Below are 26,622 nucleotides of genomic sequence, written 5' to 3' on the forward strand. Positions count from 1 at the left end.
TTCAGGTTTATTGAACCCTAAACATCAGCATGTTAAAATACTTTGCTGACTGACTGGCAGTAGCAAAGAGTGAAAGACATACACGTAGAAGCATCCAAGAACTTCACAATTAACTTCATTTTTCAGGTGAGACTGTAGTTACATTCTTTCTGGTCCATTCATGTCCTCTCTGATCCTATCCTTATCCCTATGAATGTCATCCTGCCTTCTAGGGACACTGTCATACAGTAGTATTTTAAAATGACAAAGTGAGAAGTGATATCTAGGGAATATTACATGGATAGTTCACAAGGACACAATGTTCTTACAAAAACTGAAAGTTAGGGAAGTCAGTGTGGTTGACACAACTATTGTTGCCAAAAGTAACACTAGATATCGAGTAAACCCAGTGGGTTTGTTTCATCTGCAAAACTGGCCATCCTTTCCAAAATTCTTCCTAAAACTATTCCAGAATACCAACATAACACTGACATGAACAAAAGAGAAAGGTCCAATCTGTCGTAAAGGCATGCAAATCCTGTCAATCCTAATTGTGCCCCAAATTAAAAGAAGTGACTGAGAGAAATAAAGAAAATCTTTCAAGAGCTTATACAAACAAGCTCTTATTAATCATACAATCATAGAACAGTAGGGTTGGAAGGGACCTTTAGAGATCATCTTAGTCCAACCCCCCTGCTCAAGCAGGTCAACCTAGATCAGGTCACATAGGAACATGTCCAGGTGGGTCTTGAAGACCTCCAAGGAAGGAGACTCCACAACCCCTCTGGGCAGCCTGTGCCACTGCTCCATCACCCTGACAGTAAAACAGTTTTTTCACATATTTAAATGGAACTTTTTGTGTTCCAGCTTCATCCCATTACCCCTTGTCCTGTTGCTAGCTACTATAGAAAAAAGGGATGCCCCAACCTCCTGACACCCACCCTTTAGATATTTGTAAATGTTAATAAGATCTCCCCTCAGTCTCCTTTTTCTAGTCTATTAAGAAATTAAAATTGGAGAACGATACATTTCCAGCACTGTTTTGCAACTGGAATTTGGGGTTATAGGTAACTGCAGTAGCCTCCTCAGGTACAGTGAGCAGTTCTTCCACACCTGCCTGTCTGGCTTGCACACCTGGCTCCCCTCCTGAGGTCATCTGATTACAACCACGGCAAAGTAAGCTGGGCACGGCTCTTAGAAAATATAGTGGAACTGAGCTAAAGATTGTTAATCAAATGCTTTAATAAACCGTGGTGGAGGCTCTTTGGGTTTGTAAGCCTTGTTTTTAAGAGATTAAAAAAGGTGAAAAAAAGAACAAAGTTTAAAAAAAGTCAATTGTAAGAGGCTAATGGCTTCTCAAAGTGACTAGCTGGAGCTGGATAGCCCCTGAGTAACAGACTGTTGTGTTATCACTGCAGGTAACACATGCCACCTGCTGTTAACACATCACAGGATTGTCACCGAAATGGGCAAATAAACTCCTTAACACCAATGTAGCATTAAGAAGGAGGCATTCTGTTTTTGCAGCACTGGGTGCACAGAGGATTGCTCCACCTAATGTACACACTGAAAAATGAAAGAATGTTCTTTATATACATGATAGAGAAATGAAAAAATGAAGCAATCATCTTACTTTTGAACACTGTGGCCTTGCTGGAACTGTTCTGAAGTTGTTTTTCTGCTCAGTCCCACAACCTATAGCCAAAACATAGCTAACTGCTGTTGTCAGGCTGATTTCCAAGGCCTCTGGCTCCAGGTGTCCACACAATAGATAAGGAGGTACTGGCACTTTTAAGCATTTTTAACTCTTTGCTTGCAATTTCAACTCAAATCACATTGGTATAAAATAGCAAATGAAGATAGGGATTTAGGGTTAGAAAAAAAAAAATAAAGGGAAAAAAAGGAAAAAGAAAGGCCTGAAGTCTGGTATCAGGATCATGCCTAATTATGTCTCCATCAATATAGTCAGCCATGCCACAGCAGAGCCAACAAAGGTAAACTCTACCACTCTTCTTTGTTGTTTATTCCTTCCTTTTGTTTTGCTGTGCTTTCTGCTCACCCCAAGGTCTTTCATCTTTCTTTCAAAAAAATGAAGAAAAGAACAAAACAAAAGGACATCAGGTGTTTTCTGAGGAAAACACAAAGATCTCTTGTGCAAAAGTGCCCTCGTGGCCAAGGCGGCCAATGGCATCCTGGGATGCATCAAGAAGAGTGTGGCCAGCAAGTCAAGGGAGGTTCTGCTCCTCCTCTGCTCTGCCCTTGTGAGACCTCATCTGGAGTCCTGTGTCCAGTTCTAGGCTCCTTATCTCAAGAGGAACAGGGAAGTGCTGGAGAGAGGCCAGTTCAGGGCCACCAAGATGATCAGGGGACTGGAACATCTTTCAAACAAGGAAAGGCTGCTGGAACTGGGGCTGCTTATTCTGGAGAAGAGGAGACTGAGGGGGGATCTTATTAATATTTACAAATATCTAAATGCTGGATGTCAGGAGGTTGGGGCATCCCTTTATCCTATTGTTCCTAGCAACACAACAAGGGGTAATGGGATGAAGCTGGAACACAAAAAGTTCCATTTAAACACTGTGAGGGTGAGGGAGCCCTGGCACAGGCTGCCCCACCTGGATACGTTCCTATGCAACCTGATCTAGGTGCGACCTGCTTCTGCAGGGGGGTTGGACCAGATGATTTCTAAAGGTCCCTTCCAACTCCTACCATTCTATGATTCTATGATTTAGACACAAGAATTTTTTGTCTGGATGAGTAACCATATCTCCTCCATTAGCCTCAAAATGTCAATTGACAGAGCTTGGATGGAGCTGTGGTTGGTTCACACCCTCACACTCTGTCAGATTTGTTTCTGTCTGCATGTTACTTCGCTGGGATAACACACATAGAGTCTTGAGTTTAAAAGACTTGGTAAGAATAAATAGGAAATGCTAACAGCAATACAACTGGTTTTAATTTCGGCCTATTTTTAAGAGAGAGGCATTAAGAACTGTTACGCTTTTTGTTTTACTTTGGGCTAAGAGATGGATTCATCAGAACAGTCAACAAGTAGAAGTAAGCAGAAATGCAGGTAATGAGTTGTGGAGGTTGTATGAAACTGTCTCAATGAAAATCTGAAAACACAGTGGAAATTCATTACTCAAAATTGGATGCAAGAGCAGTATCACGCTTGAAAACTTGAAATGATCCCATAAATGAGTTTCTCCACTGTCCGAGTGCTTCATAAGTCACTTAAGATGTTGGTGAGGAATAAATTATATACTTGCTGAGAGGAAACAATTTTTGCTGAATATATCCGAAAGGCACGGGGATTATCAGCAACGTATTCATTGTAGTCATTAGCTGGCAATGTCATCCATGTGTTTATTCCTTGCTTTACCTGATGCCATTTCAAGTTAAACATTACAGTTTTAGTTAGTTTCAGATGACTGTGAAATAAGTGGTGTTAAACATCCATATTACCATATTCACAGGAATTAAAAATCTGTAAAGGCAGTTTTGAAAGTCAAGGGTATTCTAAGCTGCTTTATTTATGAAATCTTGGTTTGTATACAGGAATTTCACTGTATGGCTTAAATACACTTTCACTTCTTTGCAAAGTAATCAAAAAACCCCAGACTTTCTCGACAGTTTCTTGCACTGGCTTGCACAGTGAGCACTGACATACAACCAAATACACCTTTGAGAGTAATCTGTGGTTGGTCCAGTCAGTCCTTTCCCGATGGCTCCTGCTGCTTGCCTCTCCTCAAGGCAAACAGTCCTCACCAGTCCTTCCTGCTCCAGCACAGGGTACCTCACAGGCCGAGTAGCTCCGATGTGTTTTCCCAAGGGCTGCAGCTCCTCTCTACCTCCTCTGTTGGTGTTCAAAGCTCTTACCCATCTCTGGCATGGGGTCTCTAACTCTTATCCTCTCACGCATGGGGTTCTGTCGGAACTGCTGGCAATTATTAATCCTGCCATTGCCCTCATTGGCTTGCAGTGGGACAGCTGCATACTCACCACAGCCTGCAGAGGTGTCTCTGGTTTGGTGCTGATCCTCCCATCCTCCACTGATTGTGGGCTCTGTGTGGTCACCACCACCTTGCCTTACTCTCCCATATCCACCTATGCACTATAAATTTCCATTCTGAAATAGTGACGGCAGAGGCATCAGATTGGCATCTTCTTAATTGGTAGAGCATGTCTATAAGGTAACAGCAGATGCAGAGACATTTATTTTATACGTCTTGTTATTCTGAATAACCTAGTAACGAGTATGAAAGAGAACTTTAGCTACACATTTATTAACCAGTTCCTCCCCAGTTCCCTGGAAGAGTCCCACAAGCTTATTTAACTAAAATGAAGTAGTTGTTACAATCACAATTACGATTCTACCTAGCTGGTAGTTAGTTTGCTCTTCATACCTTTTCTGTCAATGTTGCTGGAACTTGCTTCTTGGTTGAATGCTTGTTTAGACCAAAAAGCCAGAGATATCTTCAGTATCAGCAATCTACTCTTTATTCTAATTTAAAGTAAATTCTGTCATTAAAATTATCGCTTTCTGCAGAAAAGTGTAAAATATGTTTTTCTTTAAGTGGTTTTCTCTAAGTTAGGACAGCTGTATAGTTTTGCAGAATCTTCCCCCTCTACTCTGCCCTGGTGAGGCCTCATCTGGAGTCCTGGGTCCAGTTCAGGGCTCCCCAGCTCATGAGGGACAGGGAACTTCTGGAGAGAGTTCAGTGCAGGGTCACCAAGATGATCAGGGGACTGGAGCATCTTTCTTACGAGGAAAGGCTGCAGGAACTGGAGCTGTTTAGTCTGGATAAGAGGAGACTGCGAGGATCTCATTAATATTTACAAATATCTAAATGGTGGGTGTCAGGAGGTTGGGGCAACCCTTTTTTCTGTTGTATCCAGTGACAGGACAAGGGGTAATGGAAAGAATCCAGAACACAAAAAGTTCCATTTAAATATAAGAAAAAACTATTTCATTGTGAGGGTGAGGGAGCCCTGGCACAGACGGCCATCGGGAGTTGTGGATTCTCCTTCTCTGGAGGTCTTCAAAACCTGCCTGAACATGTTCCTGAGTTACCTGATCTAGGTGGACCTGCTTCAGCAGGGAATTGGACTGGATATTATGTAAAAGTCTCTTCCAACCCCTACCATTCTGTGATTCTATGGTAATCTGGTTGAGCCACGGTATCTGATTAAGGATTGAATGGGAAATTAGATCAGTGCACCCAGTGTGCACACCCAGTGTGTTTGGCTTAACACAGAGTGAAACGGGAAAAAACTTTAGTGCGAGGATAATGTTTTTTTGACAATGAGACAGAAGAGCTGTGGAGTGATACTCCATTTGTGACTCCAGTCTGTAAAAGAGCATTTAGTGCTAAAACGGGGACTAACTCAATACCTTGGTTGAAGGCAACAGTCCTGCATTGACAGGGAGGTCAATTTTACTACATAGATCATTTCACCTACTTCCTCCTACCTGCCCTGGCCCCACCTCCTTTCCATCCTGTTGTTTCTCAACTCATAAAATTTCTTAACTGTAACAGTGAATGACCTTTAATACAAAACCAGGCAAAACCAACAATTTGTTTGTTGAAGGAAAGAGATTTCTTTCATGTTTTCCAAACAAAGACAGTTTTGATAGCTTATCCAGACAGATGAGGAAAATAACTAGAGTAAATGACCTTGGGAAGAAAACCGTTTCACAGATCTTCTATTTATCATGTGAGTGAAACTGTTTCATCTAAAATTATTCCCAGTTGGTGCATGACAGGAATCTTCCCTTTGCCCTCCCTAAAAGAAAATTGCAGGTTTGTGCCTAAATTCTGTAATAGTCTTTGTAACTGGATGAATATTGCATTTAGGCTGAACTAGACTTGTTTCCATGAAGGCTAGAAAAAAAAGTATATGGAAGTATAAAAACTTTTCAGATGCTGACTTGAGCTGTTGCTATCTCTTCCCTCTGAATAAGAGATGTAAACTTTTTAAAGAATCTTCTCACCTGTGAACTCCACGAGCTTTATCACACCAAATCAGCAGTTGTTTTATTGAACAGGCAGCTGTGTAATCTGTTACCTTCTGGTTTGTATGTTAGTACCAGAGCTCAGTGTTGAGGAAGAGCTCAAGAGCACTGAATTGGTGCAGGCTTCCAGTAGGACTTGGGTTATCATTCAGAATCCAAATACAAGAACCTCAGTGGTCCTGTATTGTGTTTTATCTTAATGTTTGGGGCTCCTAATAAAGAGCATACAAAGTACAGGTATGTAGCAACATTATTTTTTTTTTTCCTCCACAGGAACTTTGTGTGTGGACTGAAGAGAAAAAGTCAGTGACTCTCCTAAGATAATCAAGCAGTCAGATAATGGCAGACCCTGTGTTTAATGAAACAAACAAAAGAAACCCAAACCTGACCCAGATGCTTTTTAACAGTAAGTGTTTTACATCTGCTGTGTGGAAAGTTTTGAGCAGAGTATTTCCATGTATTTTAAATGGAATAAAAATTGTGCATCCTAACCTTTTCTTTTCTAGAGCTATAAGTGTATAAGGTGTATAAAGCTTGAGAGTTGTACCAGTCACTCTCCAGGAACCTCTGTACTACTAAAACTGTATCTGCAGAGCCATTTTGAAGCTTGCACAGGTTTTCTCTGCCTCTGCTTGCTGACCCATCTGCAGTCTATTTCTGTGGAAATATTTTAGATGTTGTTGTTTAAGAGTGTGCTGCCTCAATGCACAGACGGAATGAAAACCAGTCAGTATCTAGTTATGTATCTGTAGGCAATGCCAAGTGCTTGACTTCTGTTAACTACTCAAACGGTTAAGCTTAGGCACCACATTAACTGTTTCTCCTAAGGTGCTGCTATTTCACTACCACTGAATTGTCTCAGCCCTGAACTGACGTAATTTCTAGTCCAGTTGCTAACACTGGTAATCAGACATTTTCTAGCCAACTCCCTCTTGTCTCAGTGTCTCAGGAGAGTGTTCAGGACCATTCTTTGTTCTAATACTGGGACATGCGTATCTGGCAGCCCTGGAGGGTTCCTTTGGTCAGGTTTCTCTGTGGATTTGATCTGTTGCACCCTGTTATATCACATCACACTACAATGAGGCTTTACAGGGCAGGGAAGCGACACTGGGTGACATTTCTATCTGAATTGTGGTGTGTACTCCCCTGGCACAAACCAATTTCTGCTGGTTCTCTAGTACGTATGTGTGTAAAACAAAAAGCTTAAAAGTGAGGTGTGTTCTTCTTTCTAGCCTAACAACTGCTAAGATAAGATGAGGTTTTGTGGTGTGGAAGTCTTTGGACCTAATCTGAAAAGGTAAAGCTCTGAAGACACTTTGCCTACAAAAGTGATGTTAAACGTGTGCATGCTGACTCTTGGCTCCCCTACCCTAGAAGAAAACACCCACTTGTCTTTCACAATTGACAGTCTGAAATCCGTACAGAGGTTTTAATATGTGATGTAATAGCTAAGGACCTCAAGGGTCAGTTCTCAAGGTCTTGGCTGTGTTTTTTTAAAAGGTAAAAGTCAAGAGCAAATCCAGCCTGAATATAGACCATATTCATCCTCTCCCTTTGAGAGGGTGTATTTATGCATACATCACTTCTGAAAACTGAGTCTTCTAGCATTGCATAAAGCATTTATCGATAAGAGTCTAATCTCTAAAATTTGCTTCTCTAATCTGCATGAATTGACTGTTTTTAAAAGTGATCAGCCAAGCTATTTTAGGTGTTTGATATATCAGCTTAGAACACTTAAATTGTTATTTCAAGTTGCAGTAAAATTAATCAGATGGAGCTCTTGATGACTCCAATTACTGTAATAATTTTATCCCAGCCCTAAAGCCCATGTAACTCCTCATCTTGTGCCTGAAGTCAGACCTACACTAGGAAATCACATCACCTCCCTTTGGTGTGAGGATCAATGTACACCTGGCACTGGTGACTCTTCCCTGGTATAAGGCACAGATGAACTGCAACTTGTACAACAGCCTCCCCTGACTCCAGTGCCATTTATTTGTATCCTGAAAAGCAGATGAGTATGGAAGGGGTAGTTTTAATTCTCAACATTACACAATAAGAAGATAGAAGTGCCTAGCTTTGGGTTTGGTGTCCCCCCATGCCCCATCACAGAATGTGTTTTAATTATCTTGAGGCAGGGATTGCCTTGCAGCTACCTCAGGGTTTAAGATACAGTCAGAAGGGAGAGAACCTGAAGCTTGGTCTGTTCCTTTTATCTGTTAATTTGAACAGGGCTTTAAAAAACTTACACATTCACTTATCACCCCAGTACCAAGGAAGAACTAACCATACAAACTGGCATGTAAATGACGTTTACCAATTCTATTGTAGGTGACTCTTTTTCTACTTAACTCATAATTTATTTTTTAATGAGAGTAAGATATGTAGTGAAAACAAACTTGCCAACCATTTATTATCCTGTTTTGCTCAAGCTCTGTAATGAAATGGATAGGACATCTCTGATGATGGCATCCACTCTTTCAATAAAATATTGAAAGCCAAACAGACGATTCTTTTATAGTAGCTAAAATGTGTAGCTTTCACTGTTCTTTGGACTGTTCAATTCTTTACTGTATTTTTCTATTTCAACCCACTGTTCCTAGCAAATGGCTAAAAAACCCCCACAAACGAAAGGAAAACTTCTATATTTGCAACACATAGACTGATGTGGGTCAAAGATTGTTGAGATATTAAAAGGATGTGTAGATGAGGTACTGAGGGATATGGTTTAGTTTAGTGATGGGCCTGGCAGTGTGAGGTTAGTGGTTAGACTCAATGATCTTAAAGATCTTTTCCAACTGTAATGATTCTATGAGTCTTTACGCTACTACAGGTATTTCCACATCTGTCAGTGCATTCTGAATTAAGGGACTGATGCTAACCCATGACTTCCACTCAGAATAAATATTTTTATTTCATAAAGCATGTCAGTAAGATTAATATTGATAAACATCTGTCTACAGTGTAAGTTCCCATTGTCTGCTGCTCATGTGTCATTCCTGCGAGATGCCATCTAAGGTGTGCAACAAGCACAGCGTTCACACACCTGGCAGGAAGCTGCTATTGGAATGAACATACACTCATTACAAACAACCAGAAACCACATAAAGTTCATAAGCGTACATTGAGGTAAAACATGACCTGAGCATTCTGAAACCAACTTCATTCACATGCTACTTAGATGTAAGCATGGCCATCAACATCAACCTGACTGTGCTTGGACAGCCACGTAGTAACAATCTCAACTGCGGCGTCTGACTCCCACCTGGTTAGCATTTACCCTTTTGGGTAGAGTATCTCAAAGGTGAAACGATTGTGGGTTACATCACACCTGTAGAGATACATCATGAGCTTTTGTAAAGTTGTAATACTGTAAACTAGTATCTTCAAATGTAGTGGGAAACTGAAATCTTACTAGGCGTCACAAAAGTCACATAACAGACAGATTTCAATGTTGTCTGGTTTTAAAAAAACAAGAAATAATCCTATCTGAAGGCAAATAGATGCAGTTGCAACACAAAAAAAGAGACTGCAAAGGTCTTAGGCAGTGGTAGCATGCACCTGAACAGTGCACTGGAGATAGGGCTAAACACATCACTTCTCAAAAGAAAAGCATGAGGCTTTTTCTTTGTAATACTGAGCATATGTGAACCATAATCCTTCATCTTAAGGCAAACGACCCCAAAACATTTGAAGAGGGACTCTGCATACCAGAACATACGCCTTTCATAAATCACCTCTGGCTCTCTGCTCATTAACAAAACTGTATCAATGAAGAAAAACAGCTACTTCCTCTGGTAATTTAGAGAAATGCTTCGTTTGAAAGGGAAACATTTTCCTGACAACCTCCACTAGCCACATTCAAACTCAGGTTTGTAAGAGTCAGCTGTAAACACAGTTGCTGCTGTTGTCATCTGGCCTCAAAACCATCTGTGCTTTATGCTGAGACAGAACTGCGTTTGGAGAACTCGCTTTCCTCCTCATCGATATCAGGATACTCAGTGAGGTCCAAGGTCAGTACCCGGCTGAACATAATGCCATCACGCTGAGGAAGGGAAAAAAACATTTCTGTTAGTTGAAATCAGCATTTCAGAAATGACTGTAAGGTACAACAATGAGCCTGAGTCCCCAAGATGATCTTACCAGAGCCAATACCTGCAGATTATTTCTGAATACAAAGTAGTTCAAGTCCAGTAACACAATGATGTAGACAAAATTCACTGTGGTAGCACTTAAGGGGTACATCAGTACTTCAACAACACCCAGTATGTCTTATTCAACAAAATTTGGTAATAATTAATTGTTACCTTTGGACACACTCCAATCAACGCGTCTGCTTTGGCATGGAACTCTTCCTTTAGAGATATAACTATAATTGGAAAGTGTTCACGTGCCTTTTCTCTAATGAAACTTGACACCTTTGGAAAGAAGCCAAATACTTCAGTAAGTTAGTGCTGGCAGAACCAAACTCTGCTGTGATTAGGGAATGATGAGGAAACGACTGGACTGCGTTAGCTGCAGAATTCAGTAATTCAGCTATGAAATACGCAGGATAAAATGAGAAACAAAATGATCTTAAGACAGATGCTATGGCTGGTGTAAATCAACCCCTCAGACTTGCTGCTTTTTGCAAACACAGATGAAAGAAAAGAATAATTCACTCCTATGAATAGGAGTGTTGGCCAGTGATGATGAAAAATACTCAATATAACTACAAAGGAAGAGGGAAATTCTAGAATAAGGAAAAAACCCACAAAAAGGTTGTTACTGGCCGTATATGAAGATCTTAGACCCATATTAGTTCACTTCAGATAGCAATATTTTTTTAAGGCATCTGCAAAATAGGTGCAAATGCTAAGTTGCAAATTGGTGAGTGAATACGGCAGTGTCCCACAATATATGAAATGCTGAATGAAGGAAAACCACTTTATTTTTAATTAGACTTTGGTCTGCACAGTTAATAGCTACGTGATATGGTAGTCATTTTTTAATGGAAGAACTGCCTTTACTAGCCATATAATTCAGATTCATTTTACAGTGTAATTAGATATGCTTTAGTAAATCCTTAAACTAAAAGAATGGAAAGAAAAAGACTTGGTGCTAAGCATAAGACCTGGATACCAGAGAATAGTAGCAATGTGTAATTTTTCTGTGTATTGTTTCTGCTCACTTGCAATATTTTGTTCCTCTGGTTGTTGGTGCTTTCCAGTCACAACTGTATCTTACAGATAAGGAAAGAGTTAGGAAAGACCCCAGGTGCACAGAAACATTAATTTAATTATACTTGCAGAAAATTGCAATTTTGCTTTTGTTCATTCTGTGATTGGAGACATTTCACACGTTCTTCCAAGAATAATATAACTCTCCTTATAATAATACCTAGATAGATGTTGACCAACGAAAACAATTTTCTAGGAAACCATTATTTTGTCACCTTGTTCCTGCACTACATGGGCAGCTGCTCTCCAGGCACATTACCCATCACAGCCTGGATCACAGGTTGCCTGTTTCATGTTGCTTATGTGAAAGGGGCAGCCCTTTTAGCATTCCCACCCCAAGCCCTGCTTGCTGCACCTCCTTACGCAGCAGGAGGAAAGGGGCTTGCTTATCCAGCAGGCAGGAAAGGGGCTTGCAGAAGGGCAGTGTGCCAAAGGGGACATTCTGGACAGGGGCTATGCAGCTGTGTGGGAGACAGACGTCTCTGGTCAAAACAGATACAAAATGGGTAGAAGCTGAAATCAAAGCAGGAAGCTTCCCAGTCAGATCAGATGGGCCCCAAGGATTTAACTAAAGGCTTAATGTAGACTACTACTGCAGTTTCAGGGTTAATCCTAATATGTAATCTGAGTTTACTAGCTTTTTGGCCTTAAAGTGGTGTTTATGGATATTATTTTTGTAAATATACGTTAGACCAGAACTTAGAATACTTAAACTTTCTGCATTAATGTTCTTTATTTTCTTGGATATACACCTTAAAAAACCATACATTTGCACTGCTCATGCACCAAATGAAATATTTGCATAATATAAAAATACTGCAATGTAAAAAAACACCACATGTAAATAAAACTACCAAGTGAGGGTTATATAAGCCTAGGAACCATTTGGCCAACAACTGTTCCATATGACCATCTTTCAGGGGCTGCAAATATGACTTTTATCTGAAGAAGAGTAAACCAGTTTTGAAACATGCTTGATCTGAGAAACTCAGTTGCATAAAATAAAAAATAGCTTTCTTTTGTATAGTGTTCTGAAGAACACTGCTTAGCATATTCTTAGGTATAAAGTACAAATGACCCTACTCGGTGGAGCATCATTTTTTTTCTGTTGTATCTAGTGACAGGACAAGGGGTAACGGAAAGAACCTGGAACACAAAAAGTTCCATTTAAACTTCTTTCCTGTGGGGGTGAGGGAACCCTGGCACAGGCTGCCCGGGGAGTATGTGGAGTCTCACTCTCTGCAGGTCTTCGAAACCTGCCTGGATGTGTTCCTGTGGACTTGCTGTGGCAGAGAGGATTTGACTAGACGATCTCTAGAGGTCCCTTCCAGTTCTCTGATTCTCTGATTCTATGTAGGGCAAACTGATCCAAAGTGCCTCATTACCGTGTCTCTCATCAGCGGTGCTAATGCATCATCTGTAGTCTCTATGGAAAGTTGGTATCAAACTAGAAATCATGAACTTAAAGGAATTTATACGTAATTGAGGACTGGTGCTTCGATAACTGCAACAGGAACTTACATGGATAAACTAAAGTCAGCCAGATAATGACCTGCAATTTTGTTAAGGATCATCTGGGACCCCAGCCCAGCTCCAGACAGAGCCATGAAGGACTGCTGTTTGATGAGGGACATGGTTTAGTGATGAACTTGGAAGTGTTTGGTTAGTGGTTGGACTCTTAAAGGCCTTTTCCAACCAAAATGATTCTGTGATTTTATTAGAGAGACAGTACTAATCACCTAATCTACTGCAGCTTTGATGAAAGGCAAAAATGTGAAATTTTGCAGTATATAGTGGGATAGCAGAGAAGAAAGCTTAGAGGCAGCCTGTGTAACTGTAAGTCACCAGCCCTGATGCATTTGACTCCAGAACCAAGAGTAACATCCAGAAAACACAATACTGGTATTTAACCTGAGCACGTGATCTTCAACTCTATGTCACCTCATAATGATCCTGAGGGAAATACTAATAACCAGAAAAAGTATCCTGTTATGAAGCTGAGATCATAGAGATGTCTTGTGATCACTTGATGCGTACTCCTTGTTTCTAGTCATGTCACTGAAAGACAAGCCCTAAAGCTCACGTAGTTATTTTCATCCCAGTCCCCTTAGGCCTAATCTGGTGTTCCTGAAATACGCTACACTGAGTTAAAACAAGCTTGGGGCGTATCACCTGCTTTGAAATAGGGGGTGCCAAGTATCCCTCAGGCACTTGCATCTCAAGGAATCCTGAAGAAACTTGGCTTCAGGGAAACACTTTTCACAATACCATGAGGAGTCAGTAAACTCCATGTAGTATTTCTACCTGCCAGGTAGAGCTTCCCCGGCTATCTACTACAGAGGTACCCTCCCAGCAGACTCTGATGTACTTGGTACATCACAGTTAACTCCATTAGGAAAGAAAAAAGCTTGATGTTTATAAACTGCTTTTGTTTGTGAGGCTCTACTAAGACTAACATCACTATTAATGCAAGTGGAAATACAGCTTGATCTTACTTTATGTGGAAATAAATGTTTTCACTAAAGAATATCCAGGCACATGTGAAGTTCTTTTTGATTCCTCTCGTACCTATAGTCTTCAAGTACTGAGTCCCCTCCTCCCAGAGGCTGACATCTACAGCTGGCAACCTTTACTGTTTGCATTCCAATGTAAGTTTTGGCTACAGTGACTAGTTATCAGCAAAAAGGGAAAGGGAAATTGTAAAGAGGATAGGAAGATATTTTAATCAAGCAAGAATTCATGTGACTCAAATGATGGGAGTGATGGCCCTTAATTACATGGCATTCATGTAAAAATATTTAGTAGGCTAATTATATAAATACTCTGATGGTAGAATGATTTTGACTTCAACATGTAGATACATTCTTTTCTGCTTCTTGGAGGTACAGGGACTCAAACCCAATCAGCAATTCACAAGTGACCATCATGTCAGATTGTACCATTTGTGGTCGTGTGGCATACTGCCACACTCCTCACCTCTTTTTCTCAACTCCACAGTATGCAGACTTATTAAAATACACTTAGGTTTATGAATTTGAACCTACCTCTATTGTAACATCTCACACAATCATAGTTTCAATCCTAAACCGAGTGTATTTTACAAGAGGTTAAGAGAGTGTGATTGATCACTTTACAGTCCAACAACCTGGAATGAAACGTAGCCCTCCTTCCACAAAAAGGTATCATTATGTTGTCGATAAAAGGATAAGGTGAAAGGCAACGACTTACTTTATCTATGTTTGTTTTATCCAGGGCAGCATCTACCTCATCTAAAACGAAAAAAGGTGCTGGCCGAAAACTGTAGAAGACAAGACAGCATTTTGCATTTATAGATACAAACATATTGAGAAACATTTCAATTCAGAGATTCACTTACTCTATTGTAAAATGTTGATAAGAAGTAATGACAGTTAAAGAATAAGGGCTTCAGTCTTACACTAGTAGCAGACTCGTTTTTTTAACAAAGTGTAACACTGTCATTCTTCCCACCACATCCTTGGACAAGAAAATAATATTTCTTTTACCTGTGTACAGCAAACACAAGAGCCAGAGCTGCCACAGATTTTTCCCCTCCTGACATATTGTCCATTGTCAAAAAGCGTTTTCCGGGAGCCACACAATTAAAGCCAATGCCTTCCAGATAAGGCTCCTCAGGATTTTCAGGACTAAGGAATGCCTGGAAATGCATGCATTTCATTATTAATAGTGCCATTTATAGAACCATTTATCTTTTAGTTTTGAACACTGACTGAGCTAGCGCTGAAACTTGTAATTTACTTTTCGCCTGTCCATCTACACTGGAGAGCAGCACTGCAAAATTTCCCAATGAATGTGCCTTTGTTAACAACCCATGAGCCAGGAGGCAAATTAACGAAACCATTTTGGAATAGCTCCACATATTTATTATTTAAAAACTTTCAACTACTACATAAATTTGCTTTTTTGCATCTTTTATGTGCTTTATTTTATTTTTTTAAAATTACAATTTTACACTTAATAAGCAGTTTTCTTTTTGGTTTGGAAGGAAATTTACTTCCAAAATTACACTTTTTTGGTGCAAGGTTAGTTTTACAAAACTGGAGAAAGATTCTAATATAGGTAAGCTTTCTTTATACTTTGTATCCTGGTTTCCAGGTTTAAAAATTAATGGTATTATATGAAAGGAATGGTCCTTTTACCAAACTGTTCAAAAGTATGACAGATAAAGTAATGGATACATTGTTTATTTTTCCCATTAAATGGAAGAGAAAATAACATAATAACAGTATCTTCTTCTCTGCATAAAAGTATACAGATAAAAGAAAAATTTCCATAGTGGGCACTCATTTCAAATATCTCCTCTCAGATCAGAGATATGCTGGAAGAAGCCAAACCAAAACACTACATGTACCTTGCTTTAAAGTAAATAATAGTGTAAGTAAATAGTCCTGGCAGTGTGACATAGTGCCTGCAGTATCTTTGTTCTGTTGGAGGTATGTGTATTTTCCTCTTTTCTCTGTGGAGAGGATGTCTGTCATTACTGTTACAATGCTCTTAGGGCTATAAACACATCAAACATCTTGCAATGCAACTCCCAGTTCTATGCCACTGCGTCTATCCATGCAACGGAGTGGTTTTGGGTGTATAGACCCTGTTGGAAAAAAACATCTTAAAGCTAACAAAGGTATATATATTCTTTGCTCATCAAGATATGAAAGGTGGTGGCAAACTCAGCAGTGAATCTGTGTACATAAAATTTCTTAGGCAGTACTTTCTGTTAAAGTACTTCAGACACACAATGTGCTGGCGAGATAAATTTTACTGAGTAATATATTCAGTGCAGAAATGTTCCAAGCCCAGAATCTCTGAAAGTTAAACTAACTCAGTCTTGGGACTTCTGGTGGACGATAAATTGAACATAAGCCAGCAATGTGTCCTCGTGGCCAAGAAGGCCAATAGCATCCTGGGATACATCAAGGAGCGTGTAGCTAGCAGGTTGAGGGAGGTTCTCCTCCTCCTCTTTTACTCTGCCCTGGTGAGGCCTCATCTGGAGTCCTGTGTCCAGTTCTGGGCTTCCCAGACAGGGAACTGTTGGAGCTAGTCTAGCAGAGGGCTACCAAGATGATCAGGGGACTGGAACATCCCTCTGATGAGGAAAGGCTGAGAGACCTGAGGCTGTTTAAGCCTGGAGAAGAGAAGACTAGGGAGGAACTTATCAATGCTTATAAATACCTAAAGAGTGAGTGTCGAGAGAACGACATGAGTCTTTTTTCTGTCGTGTTCAGTGATAGAACTAGAGATAATGAGCACAAGCTGGAACATAAGAAATTCCACTTGGACATGAGGAGAAACTTCTTTCCTGTGAGGGTAAGGGAGCTCTGACATAGGCTGCCCAGGGAAGGTGTGGAGTCTCCTTCTCTAGACGTTTTCAAAACCTGCGTGAACATGTTCCTGTGTGATCTGATCAAGGTGAGCCTGTGTAAGCAGGGAGGTTGGACTGGATGATCTCTAAAGGTTCCTTTCTACCGTTACCGTTCCGTGGTTCTGTGATTCTATCAAAGCTTCTCTTTTTTTTGGAATGGATAGTAAAGGATTCTTAAAAAATATTTTTAATATGTTAATATGAAGAAGTATTAAATTTAATATTGTATTTAATACAAATACATTTTAATGTAAGAAAAACTTTAAGATTGCTTAAAAAGCACCCATTCAAGCTACAATCTAGGCCATCTCCTCCAATGGCAAAACTCAGAGCTATTCCCTTCCTTAGCTACCCCTCTGTTAGCAATTATTTCTCTTCCACTGCAATTTCTCTTCCACCAGCTTCCTTTAGCTGCTATATTAGTATGCAATAGGCAGTTGTAGCTTCCCAGCTAATCACAGGATAATTTCTCTACCACAGTGGCTCAAATCAAAGCACAGCATCACAGACCTCAGTAAGAAAGCACTCAAGTAATTCTTTTTTACAATGGATCTGGACAACACTGGTTGTTGCAAAGCGATGCAAAGTCAAGTTGTGCCTGATGTTTAGTCCAGGGGAGGAGGTACATGCCCAGGAATCATGAAGGAAAAAAAGGCTTTATTATCCTGTCTAACTTAGAACGAGAAAGGATATATTTAAAGATATTTAAGGTGTTCACTTGATATCTGACTCCAAGGGAAAACATAAAACCTGAAGTTTGAGACGGTGAGGAGTTTAAGCGTAAGCCCTTTAAACATTCAACTATCCATAGAATTTGATATAACCAAAGCATTTAGTTTTCTCTTTAGGAGTTTCCTCTTTACTTTTGGCATTAATAATGGAGTGCTAGCAAAGATTAACACAATTATGACACAATATTTCTAGAGATTTCTTAAAAGTTGTGAACATAGTTAAATCTGTCTTACTTAAGTGGAGGATAAAGAGCTTCAAAACTTCTTACAAAACATTAGCACTGAAACAGTGATCTATGTTTTTTATCTATACTAATGATTGTTTTTAAATGAAGTACTTGAATATATTTCACATTTGTGTCATGGTAATTTGCAAGTTCATTAAATACAAAGAGTAAAACTAACCCAAATTTCATAGTTCCCAATTTTGTTAATACTTCACATCACATTTCTCTGTCGAATGTCAAGCCTGCTTTGCCATATTACTTATTCCTCCTCTGACCCTAAAATTCTGAAATCTTTATTATTTGTGTAATTTTCGTCTTCAAAACTAAAACTGTCTCTGGAAACTGAAAGTGTTACTAAGTTCTCTTACTCTAGATAAGTAAGCCTTTTAAGTCAAGCACCTAAGAACATGACACACCTGAGCACTACTGTTTCTGGAAAGTTTCTTGTAGATCTGATCGATAGCCACACAGGCGTGCTCAAAGCACTGGCTAAAGAGCTCATATCTCTTTTTTTTCACCTGTTCGAATTCTTGCCTGCACATACTGGCCATCCTTCTGCTGGTCTCAAACTCTGAAAAAAAATTACTGAGATTACTCCATAATAAGCCTCTAAGCAAATACACAAAAGAAATATATATTGTGTACTGTAGTAAGCATCAAGGACAATATTTATTGCAGCAGAAAATTCTAATGCACATAAAAGGTCCATACCAATATTATGAATTGCCTTCCAGATTTCAAATGGAGGCCCCAAAACCAGAGAATTTGGGATGTATTCGATCTCCTCTACACTACGTTCATCTGGAACAATGAACAAAATTCTTTTGCTGCTCCCTTCTGTAAGCTGAGTAGGCTTAAGCAGCACCAGCATTTACCTGCTACAACTTCAGAACTCCTTGGTTTCCTTAATATGTTAATATTTGCAATGCTCTTTGAGGATACTCACAATTTTGCAGTAATCCTATTTGTCTGAGTTCTGGACAACATATGCATGTTCCTTAGGTTATTTAAGAAAAAAAATAAATAATTTAATGATTAAAGTCGGTAATTTTTAGAAAATAAGTGGTCAACAAAGTTTCTTTCCAATCATTCAAACTGTATTTTAATAAGCTACTGTCTAGTAAAGTGTATGTTAATAGACTTGAACACAAAAAAATACCTTAACATCTAAAAGAAGCAAAGCCTTTTTTCCCAGATAAGGAAATTTTAATTAGGGTGAAAATTCTCACAAAAGAGTTTAACGTGAAAGATATGGTGTTACCATCTACTGATTTTTGTAACTTGTCCCGAAACATCTGTAATTTCCCTTCTGCTTTCTGGTTTGGAGCAGCCATCTGCATTAAAATATCTGTTTTAGATTTTATTTCCTGTTGCATCTGGTTCAGATGATCCTCTATCTCTTTATCAGACTTTAAGCCCTACAGGAAAAAAAAAAAGCCACACACTAAAGCAATAAAATTTGCTTTTAGGCCAGGACATTTCAACAAGTATGGCAAGCACTCATACTCAACTAATAGATTTAACAAGAAACACAATAAAACAAACTCCTCCACTCAGAGTCTTAGTTCTCAGAACAAATTTACTAAGGTCCTAAGCATTGTCCCACAGATCTTTAAAACCAGACAGCAAATTCCCTTGCCTAGAAGTCTCAGTTATAACACAACAGGAGGATCGTCTGGCTTCACTATGTGATTTGTAAATAAAACCTTTGAAAACAGGTACTTCACGAATTTTTGGAGACAAGTTTCATGACAGACTCATCCCTTGCTCTGTACCTAACCTCTGACATTTAACTATTTTCCTTATGAGTAAAAAGTAAAAAAAAAATAAAAAAAGGACTGCTTAGAAAACATGACCCAATGGACTGTTACAGGGGCAAGTATGGTAAGTCCCAGTCTCTGAAAATACTTCAGAAAGAAGGAGGTACAATCCCCCTGACAGTCAATCATTGGTTTATAGAGTTTTGAGTCATAACCTGTAGTGCTTGAACTTAAAGGTAGAAGGGAAAATCAGAGTTATATTTAGCACTCCTCCATTCCATTTTTATAGCTTAGCTAAGCTTTAAATTCAATTTAGTTATATGGGAAATTGACCTATACAGAAACCCCATACATTAGTGCTGCAAATGATTGCAAAATCAAAACACACACACTTGCAGTTAGGCTTAACTGTGTTTCTATTAAAGTCTAGGGTGAAGGATAAGTAATTGCAACAAATGAAATATTTTAAATACAAAAAAATGCCTTGACCTCTAATAATGTCAAACAAAAAAAGATTACCTTCAGGTCTTCTGCTAGACTGCTGTAGTCTATCTGAATTGCCCTTTCCCTTTCATATATACTTGACATAGTTTCAGCTCCTAGCTACAAATATGAATGATATTCCAGTTCAGAAATATGCCAGTTAACTTTTAAACTGATAAAATAATACATTAAAAGGATATAAAATGAGAAGAAGGTGGCAACATGATATGAGGTAAACTTATTCCATAACCAAAATGGAGCAGTTAGTGAAGATCTTACGAGTCTAATTTTTAAAAGCACATTTTCTATAAAGATGAAAACATCTGCTAATTTCAGCTTGAAGCCAAGATGGCAGCAGCAGTAATTTATTTGCAATATATTTAGAACAATGTGCATACTATAAGTCTGATTGGAGAGAGTTACATTCCCACGTTAATTCAATCCCCTTTCAAGGAAAGGCTCTGAAACATGGAAGTTGAGGCATTTCTTCCACTCAGTTGGCCTCTGAGTGGGTTCAATTCTGTATGGCATAAGCAGCGTATCTTTTCTGACTTCTGTAACCCTGGATTTCAGATAGCTACTTTCTTTTGAATGAAACATGGTCTGCATGTCATTATCAGTCTCTTTCCCACCAAGATTCTTTCTCGCTAGCAATTCCTACCAGTTTTCTCAGTGATATTAAGAAGGAATCTAAGTTGTTATTCCTACTGCCTATTGCTTTGGTTTCATCTCTTCTTTATTCATAAACAGTGAGAGCTGAGCTGCCTACAAACTGATGATTAGCAGTTTATGTCCTTTCCCTTCAAAGACTGCTAACCTCACTGCCTTCATTATGTCTTCTGACCCACTGACTCATACCTATTCTTCAAGAAAAGTACTTTTCTAAGGAATGAGGTCAACAAGACTCCTTTCCAAATTCACAGGCTTGTTACAAGTCCTTCAAAATCCACAGCTCTTTTCTTTTGCAACAGTGCAGAAAGTTTAATTTCTCCTCACAAAAGATGTGCTGGAAAAATAATGAGAGTCAATCCTCTGACAGCAGGAGTATTTCTATTTTAGCCTATCTGTGATTTCTGTGAATATCTACATCTACTGAAAAGAAAAATTATTTTAGGTAGCATTTATATAATGGATGATTAACCAAATAGTATCTTAGTCCATATATGTGTCATATTTATTTACATTTCTGAATTGACTGTTGCGTCCTCCTACATGTATATATGTATTCTGTGTATCTAGAATATCCCTCCATACTAATTTTCTTGTACCACAGTGATTTTACATATTTCACAGGAATATATTTCAAGCACAAGCAAAAACACTTGCAAAAAATATTTCTGTCTACAAAACCAAAAATCCTTCTCTTGAGTGCATGAGGCTTGAACACATGAGAACTATGTATTTATTTTAACATTATTATGTTAAAAAAGTCCTGTAAGGAAAAAGTGTGTGTCTTCTATTCAAGACCAAAGAATTGCTTCTATGTGATATCTATCTTCTGTAAAATATATTAAGTACCTCTATTTCACTGATGTCATCCAGTGATCCAGACAGAAGCTTTATTTTCAAGAGTTGCACCTTGCATTCAAGAAGCATATTATGTCGTTTCAATCTTTGATCTTCTAGAGAGGTTTCTAGAGCTGCAGCTTCCTTTTGCAATTTTGTAGCTTCCCTAAGTACCCAAAAGGCACAAAACAGTTAAAGAGTGGAAGCATTGCTGCCAATAACATCCACGGCCATACAGCGTGAAAAACAGTTACCAAGCACAAAAAAAGGCTTTTTCCTTCTATAATCTCCATCAAATATACAGGAAAATGGTACTTCACTTCCTCCATCCCCTTCATTCTCCCAGATTACTCAAGACAGAGCTGGGAACCATGCACTCATCTAGCACACAAGCTAAGGCTCTGTGTCCTGTATTAACTGATAACTATGTTGCAAGGTAAAAGGGTGTAGTTTTGGTATACTGCCAAGTTCACGGTACACTGTACTCAAATATCCACCTTTCCCAACTACAGCCAAACTCTGTTCTGTTCAGCTCTGCTGAACAGGTATGGGATTTCATCCTTTTAAAATTTAATCAAGTACCTTTTATTGTTACTCAAAATACACCTTGATTCTTTGCACCGAATTCCTTTGACAGTATCAAGTTGCTAAATAGGGCAGAGACATAACAGTCTTCTCTGGTTAAAATTATACACTGTAAAATGAAATACCAGGCATACAATCTATGAGTTTATATAAAATCCCACAAGTTTACCTAGCCATTCTGTGTTGTTTTTAGCTCACCTGTTGTTTTTTATATATAAAGGCTCCCAATTAAGAGACATTAAATACATCAGTAATAAGCAAGCGTTAAGAAAACTGTAGCATAACTTGTCCCCAAAGCTGATGATTTAAAAGAACAGTGAGGAAAAAACAGTGACTTAAAAGTGAATAATAGTTTAAGGTACTGAACCCTTGAAAGTTCAGGAGAAAATGAAAACACTGATGTCAGAAACAGATCCATCTCTCACTAATTGAACCAACTGTACAACTCAAAAATATTAAACTACCAGCAAATCTAATATGCCCCCCTAATCAAGTTGTAAGCTAATATATACTTATCAGAAATTACTACACATTTACCAGAAATCATGAGACCTAACACATAGTAGATTATGTTATGCTTTTTTGTGTGGCTTATAGGATTGCTCTCAGGATCCAATCTTGTTCACATTACTTTTGGGAACCACATACTGAATTAGAAACACCTTTTAACCAATACACACTCTAAGTGCAAATTGCCATGTCTGTAATGAATTTCTTACGAGCAAAGAGAATAAGAAGAATTCAATTCAATTACTAAGAATCTTCTAAATATTATTACATTAGTCATTTTCCCAGGAGTGCAATTAGTAATTACCTATTAACAGTAAACACTGTCTTTCTGAACTCTTCAACTTCATTTTGGGCTTTTATAACCTTAGATTTATGAGCACTTAATCTATCCTTAAGATGCTGCTGCTCCTCCACAATTTCATTCACTTTTTTTAGATGCTTTTCCTCATCCTGTATAGAAATATTTACACTTGTAACCTTTCACCAAAAATCTTGATATGGAACCTTTATTATACAGAAAGAAAGAAAGAATTGCAAGTTTAAACTTATTACAATACATTCAAATGCGTTACAGCACGGAAGCTGAAAGGCACTGGATAAACAGTCTGTTTTATACCTACGAAGACCCAGATGTTTTGTATATACAGACACAGACAGCTTCAGCTTTGTGATTACCAGACTAAATGATAAAACCATCAAACAGGGGAGGGATCCCATGATGCCTAAGATCTGTAGGTTACTCCCTTTTCATCAGTTAGTCGCTTAGCCCTGCAAGAAGAATCCCATCTGCTGTGTATCAACAACATATTTAGCAACATCTAAGGTAACGTGAAATCCTTTAAGAAGTATTGTTCATTAACGATGAACTCTGATGTAATCCACAGAGAACATAGAGGCTGTGGAGGTACTATAGCAGAGTCTTCCCCTGGATAATCCACATCACTGCTAAATTGCTAGAAATTAGGTGCTACCTGAAAACTACATGAACTACCTGAGAGGAAGTTGTAGTGAGGCAGAAGTTGGTCTGTTCTCCCTAGTAACAAGCAATAGAACAAGAGGAAATGGCCTCAAGTTGCACCAGGGGAGGTTCAGGCTGGATATGAGGAGGAATTTCTTTACTGAAAGGGTTGTCAGGGATTGGAACTCAGGCTGTCAGGCTGGAGTCACCATCCCTGAAGTTAAGAGATGGGTGGATATTGCACTTAGGGAAATGGTCTAGTGGTTGATAGGACTGGGACAAATGCTGGACTCAATGATCTTGAAGGTCTCTTCCAGTCAAAATGACTCTATGATTCTATGCTAGAATGTAGTAAACCCAAAGCTACAGGCATGAAGACAGTCCTCAAGAGACTAGTATTATGGCAATCTAATCAAGACCTACTGATGAATTTAATACGATACAATCCTTCTCCAAGACAAAAATATCTGAATTTGGTCAAAGTCATATTTTAGAAGAATTGTGCACACAGATATGAAGTTAAACATGGTTTTGTGCATGATTAAAGATCTATTGTTGTGTCAGAAATACATGTCTTCTCACGTTAAAACACAGAGCTCAAACAATGCATGTGGATTTTTTTTGCCCACTTTGTGTCAGTTTAACATTTTGTAGAATCACAGAATGGTTTCGGTCATAAGGGACCTTCAAGATCATCTAGTCCAATCCCATGGGCAGAGACACCTTCCACTAGACCAGGTTGCTCAAAGCCCTGTCCAACCTGGCCTTGAACACTGCCAATGTTCACATCCGCAGCCTCTCTAGGCAGCCTGTTCATATGTCTTACTACTCTCATAGTAAATAACTTTTTCCTTACTTCTAATTGAAATCTACCTGCCATTGCCTCTTGACCTATCACTACACACCCTTGTAAAAAGCCCATCTGCAGCTTTCTTGTAGGCTTCCTTTAACATTTTTTTTATTATTCAAAGTTCTGTTACACATCTTTTCTCCTTCAGCTTCAAGTGCACCGCAAGCATAGTTTATTTAACAGGCAACATTAACACAACAAAAAAATTACATATTAATAAAGAACATTATGAAGGAGGAGCCCATACATACAGCTTCAACTAAAGATTTAATTTTCATAGAATTATTTTAAATCTGTTAGTGGCCGTGAAGTACTTTAATGCAAAGCTCCAAAGCTGTTTGCTGTTACTCATAAAATCTTCTAAAGAATCTCAGCCACATGCTACTTGTTTTATCTGTAGTCATATGTTGCTTTTTCATGTAAGCTAAACACAATCAACCACTGTACATAGACTAGCCCCAAGTTTAATTTTTAATGACAACACGCAGTGCATTTTTTTAACACTTAGAAAGAAAACATCGAATTAAGCCCTAGAATTAATCAACAGTATCAACTATATTAATTCAATATTGTAGTTCAGTGCATTCCTTCCTCTCAGTCTCAGATTTTTTTTATTATATATATCTACATGACAATTACCTTCTTTAGCTCAATAATCTCAGCTTCATCTTTAAGAACGGTCTCCCTCAACGTGCTGACTGCATTTGTTAATTTTTGTAGATGGTCGCGATTATATTCCAGCTGAATGTTTAGTCGTGTCTTCTGATTTTCAAACTCCAGTCTAGTCAAAGTACAGTATTTCAAACCAACACTTATAAGGCAGGCTAGTACCTGTGACTTTTGGTTACTACAATATGCATTTTCACCTTGACTGTTTAGACAGTGTTTGTATATCTTCTATGTGAATACAAAAATTTGCATACATTTAGATCATCAATTCCACTACATCACATCCTGTGGATATATTGGAAGTTAGAAAAATACAGGGATGACAGTTCAAAAAACACAATACAAAGAAACAGCGTGGCCATATTCAATATGGAATGTGACCCTAGAAGTTCCGTAGTATACCCGTAAATGATGTAAGTATGAGCTGGGCAATTGCTAATTAACCCCTGCAGTGTTAATGTAACCTTTTATAGTCTTCTATGGTTTTGTGGTATTTCCTGTGATGGAGTTACTCATTTATAAGTGTGCCCAATCTAATACAAATACCCTTTATATATTTCAGGTACAAATACCACCTTCTCTTATCAATCTCCTCTTGTTGTCTCACATATTCTTGTTCATACAAGCGAATATTTTCTACACCAATTTCTTCACAGAATTCCCGGAATACATCATCTTCAGCCTTTGAGTAAATAGAAACAGAGCAACAAAATGTTTATGCTATTTTGCAAGTCATGGAAGTAAAGTATTTAGACAATCACTTCATGCTACAGCCTGGATTTCCAAGTTACTTTAGGGAACAGGTGAGGGAGCCCTGGCACAGGCTGCCCAGGGAGGGTATGGAGTCTCCTTCTCTAGAGGTTTTCAAAACCTACCAGAACACATTCCTGTGTGACCTGATCGAGGTGAGTCTGGACTAGATGAACTTTAGAGGTGCCTTCTAATCCTTACCATTCTATGATTCTGTGAGATTCTGTGAAACAGCAAACTGAACTACTGAGAAATAATTTGTACTTGCAATTTTCAAATAACACATTCAGTACAAATGCCAGATACAAGGCATTTGATCTGCAAAAACTAACTCTGATCTTGACAGCACTTGGTCATTCCACAGACAACTGAAAGTTATTACAGTGCAACCAACTTCCTTGGATTTGTCTGTTGTTCCAAATTGACTGAAGAAGAGAAAGATGAATAGTATACAGGACATGAATCAGATACACCAGGTTTGTTGGTGTGTTATTAATTTAAATCCTTTCCAGTGATCCATAAAAATTAATTACTATATTCCATTTATAGCAAAGCCACAAGAAAAAAAAACTGCTACAAAATTTCTCATTTCCTAATTATACAGTATACACTAAGAAAAGCTTCAGCAAAAAGCAGTTCTAAAGATTTAATTTAAAAATCTAATTGGGCAAAGGTGACACCAAACTGGGAGGACTGGCTGATTCCCCAGAAGGCTGTGCTGCCATTCAGCGGGATCTCGACCGGCTTGAGAGTTGGGCAGAGAGGAACCTCATGAGGTTCAACAAGGACAAGTGCAGAGTCTTGCACCTGGGGAGGAACAACCCCATGCACCAGTACAGGCTGGAGAAATTCAAAACCCACCTGGACGAGTTCCTCTGTGACCTACTCTAGGTGGTCCTGCTCTGGCAGGGGGGTTGGACTAGATGATCTTTCGAGGTCCCTTTCAGCCCTTAAGATTCTGTGATTCTGTGACCTGGC

The 26,622-nt window shown here is 38.8% G+C and overlaps 1 protein-coding gene across 1 annotated transcript in view; it reads right to left on the minus strand.

The window, feature by feature from the left end:
* Nucleotides 1–9,932: 9,932 nt before the first annotated feature.
* Nucleotides 9,933–26,622, minus strand: part of SMC1B (structural maintenance of chromosomes 1B) — a 42,424-nt gene continuing 25,734 nt past the window's right edge. The window contains exons 15-25 of the mRNA XM_062009584.1: nucleotides 25,470–25,576; nucleotides 24,865–25,006; nucleotides 22,722–22,867; nucleotides 21,335–21,488; nucleotides 19,853–19,936; nucleotides 18,835–18,991; nucleotides 17,990–18,144; nucleotides 14,739–14,890; nucleotides 14,443–14,512; nucleotides 10,303–10,413; nucleotides 9,933–10,040 (exon numbers count right to left, since the gene is read on the minus strand). Coding sequence (XP_061865568.1) covers nucleotides 9,933–10,040; nucleotides 10,303–10,413; nucleotides 14,443–14,512; nucleotides 14,739–14,890; nucleotides 17,990–18,144; nucleotides 18,835–18,991; nucleotides 19,853–19,936; nucleotides 21,335–21,488; nucleotides 22,722–22,867; nucleotides 24,865–25,006; nucleotides 25,470–25,576 — 1,386 coding nt within the window. The remainder of the gene's footprint in view (nucleotides 10,041–10,302; nucleotides 10,414–14,442; nucleotides 14,513–14,738; nucleotides 14,891–17,989; nucleotides 18,145–18,834; nucleotides 18,992–19,852; nucleotides 19,937–21,334; nucleotides 21,489–22,721; nucleotides 22,868–24,864; nucleotides 25,007–25,469; nucleotides 25,577–26,622) is intronic.

The sequence above is a fragment of the Colius striatus genome, chromosome 1 (assembly GCF_028858725.1).
Source record: "Colius striatus isolate bColStr4 chromosome 1, bColStr4.1.hap1, whole genome shotgun sequence".
In the NCBI taxonomy this organism is placed as follows: domain Eukaryota; kingdom Metazoa; phylum Chordata; class Aves; order Coliiformes; family Coliidae; genus Colius; species Colius striatus.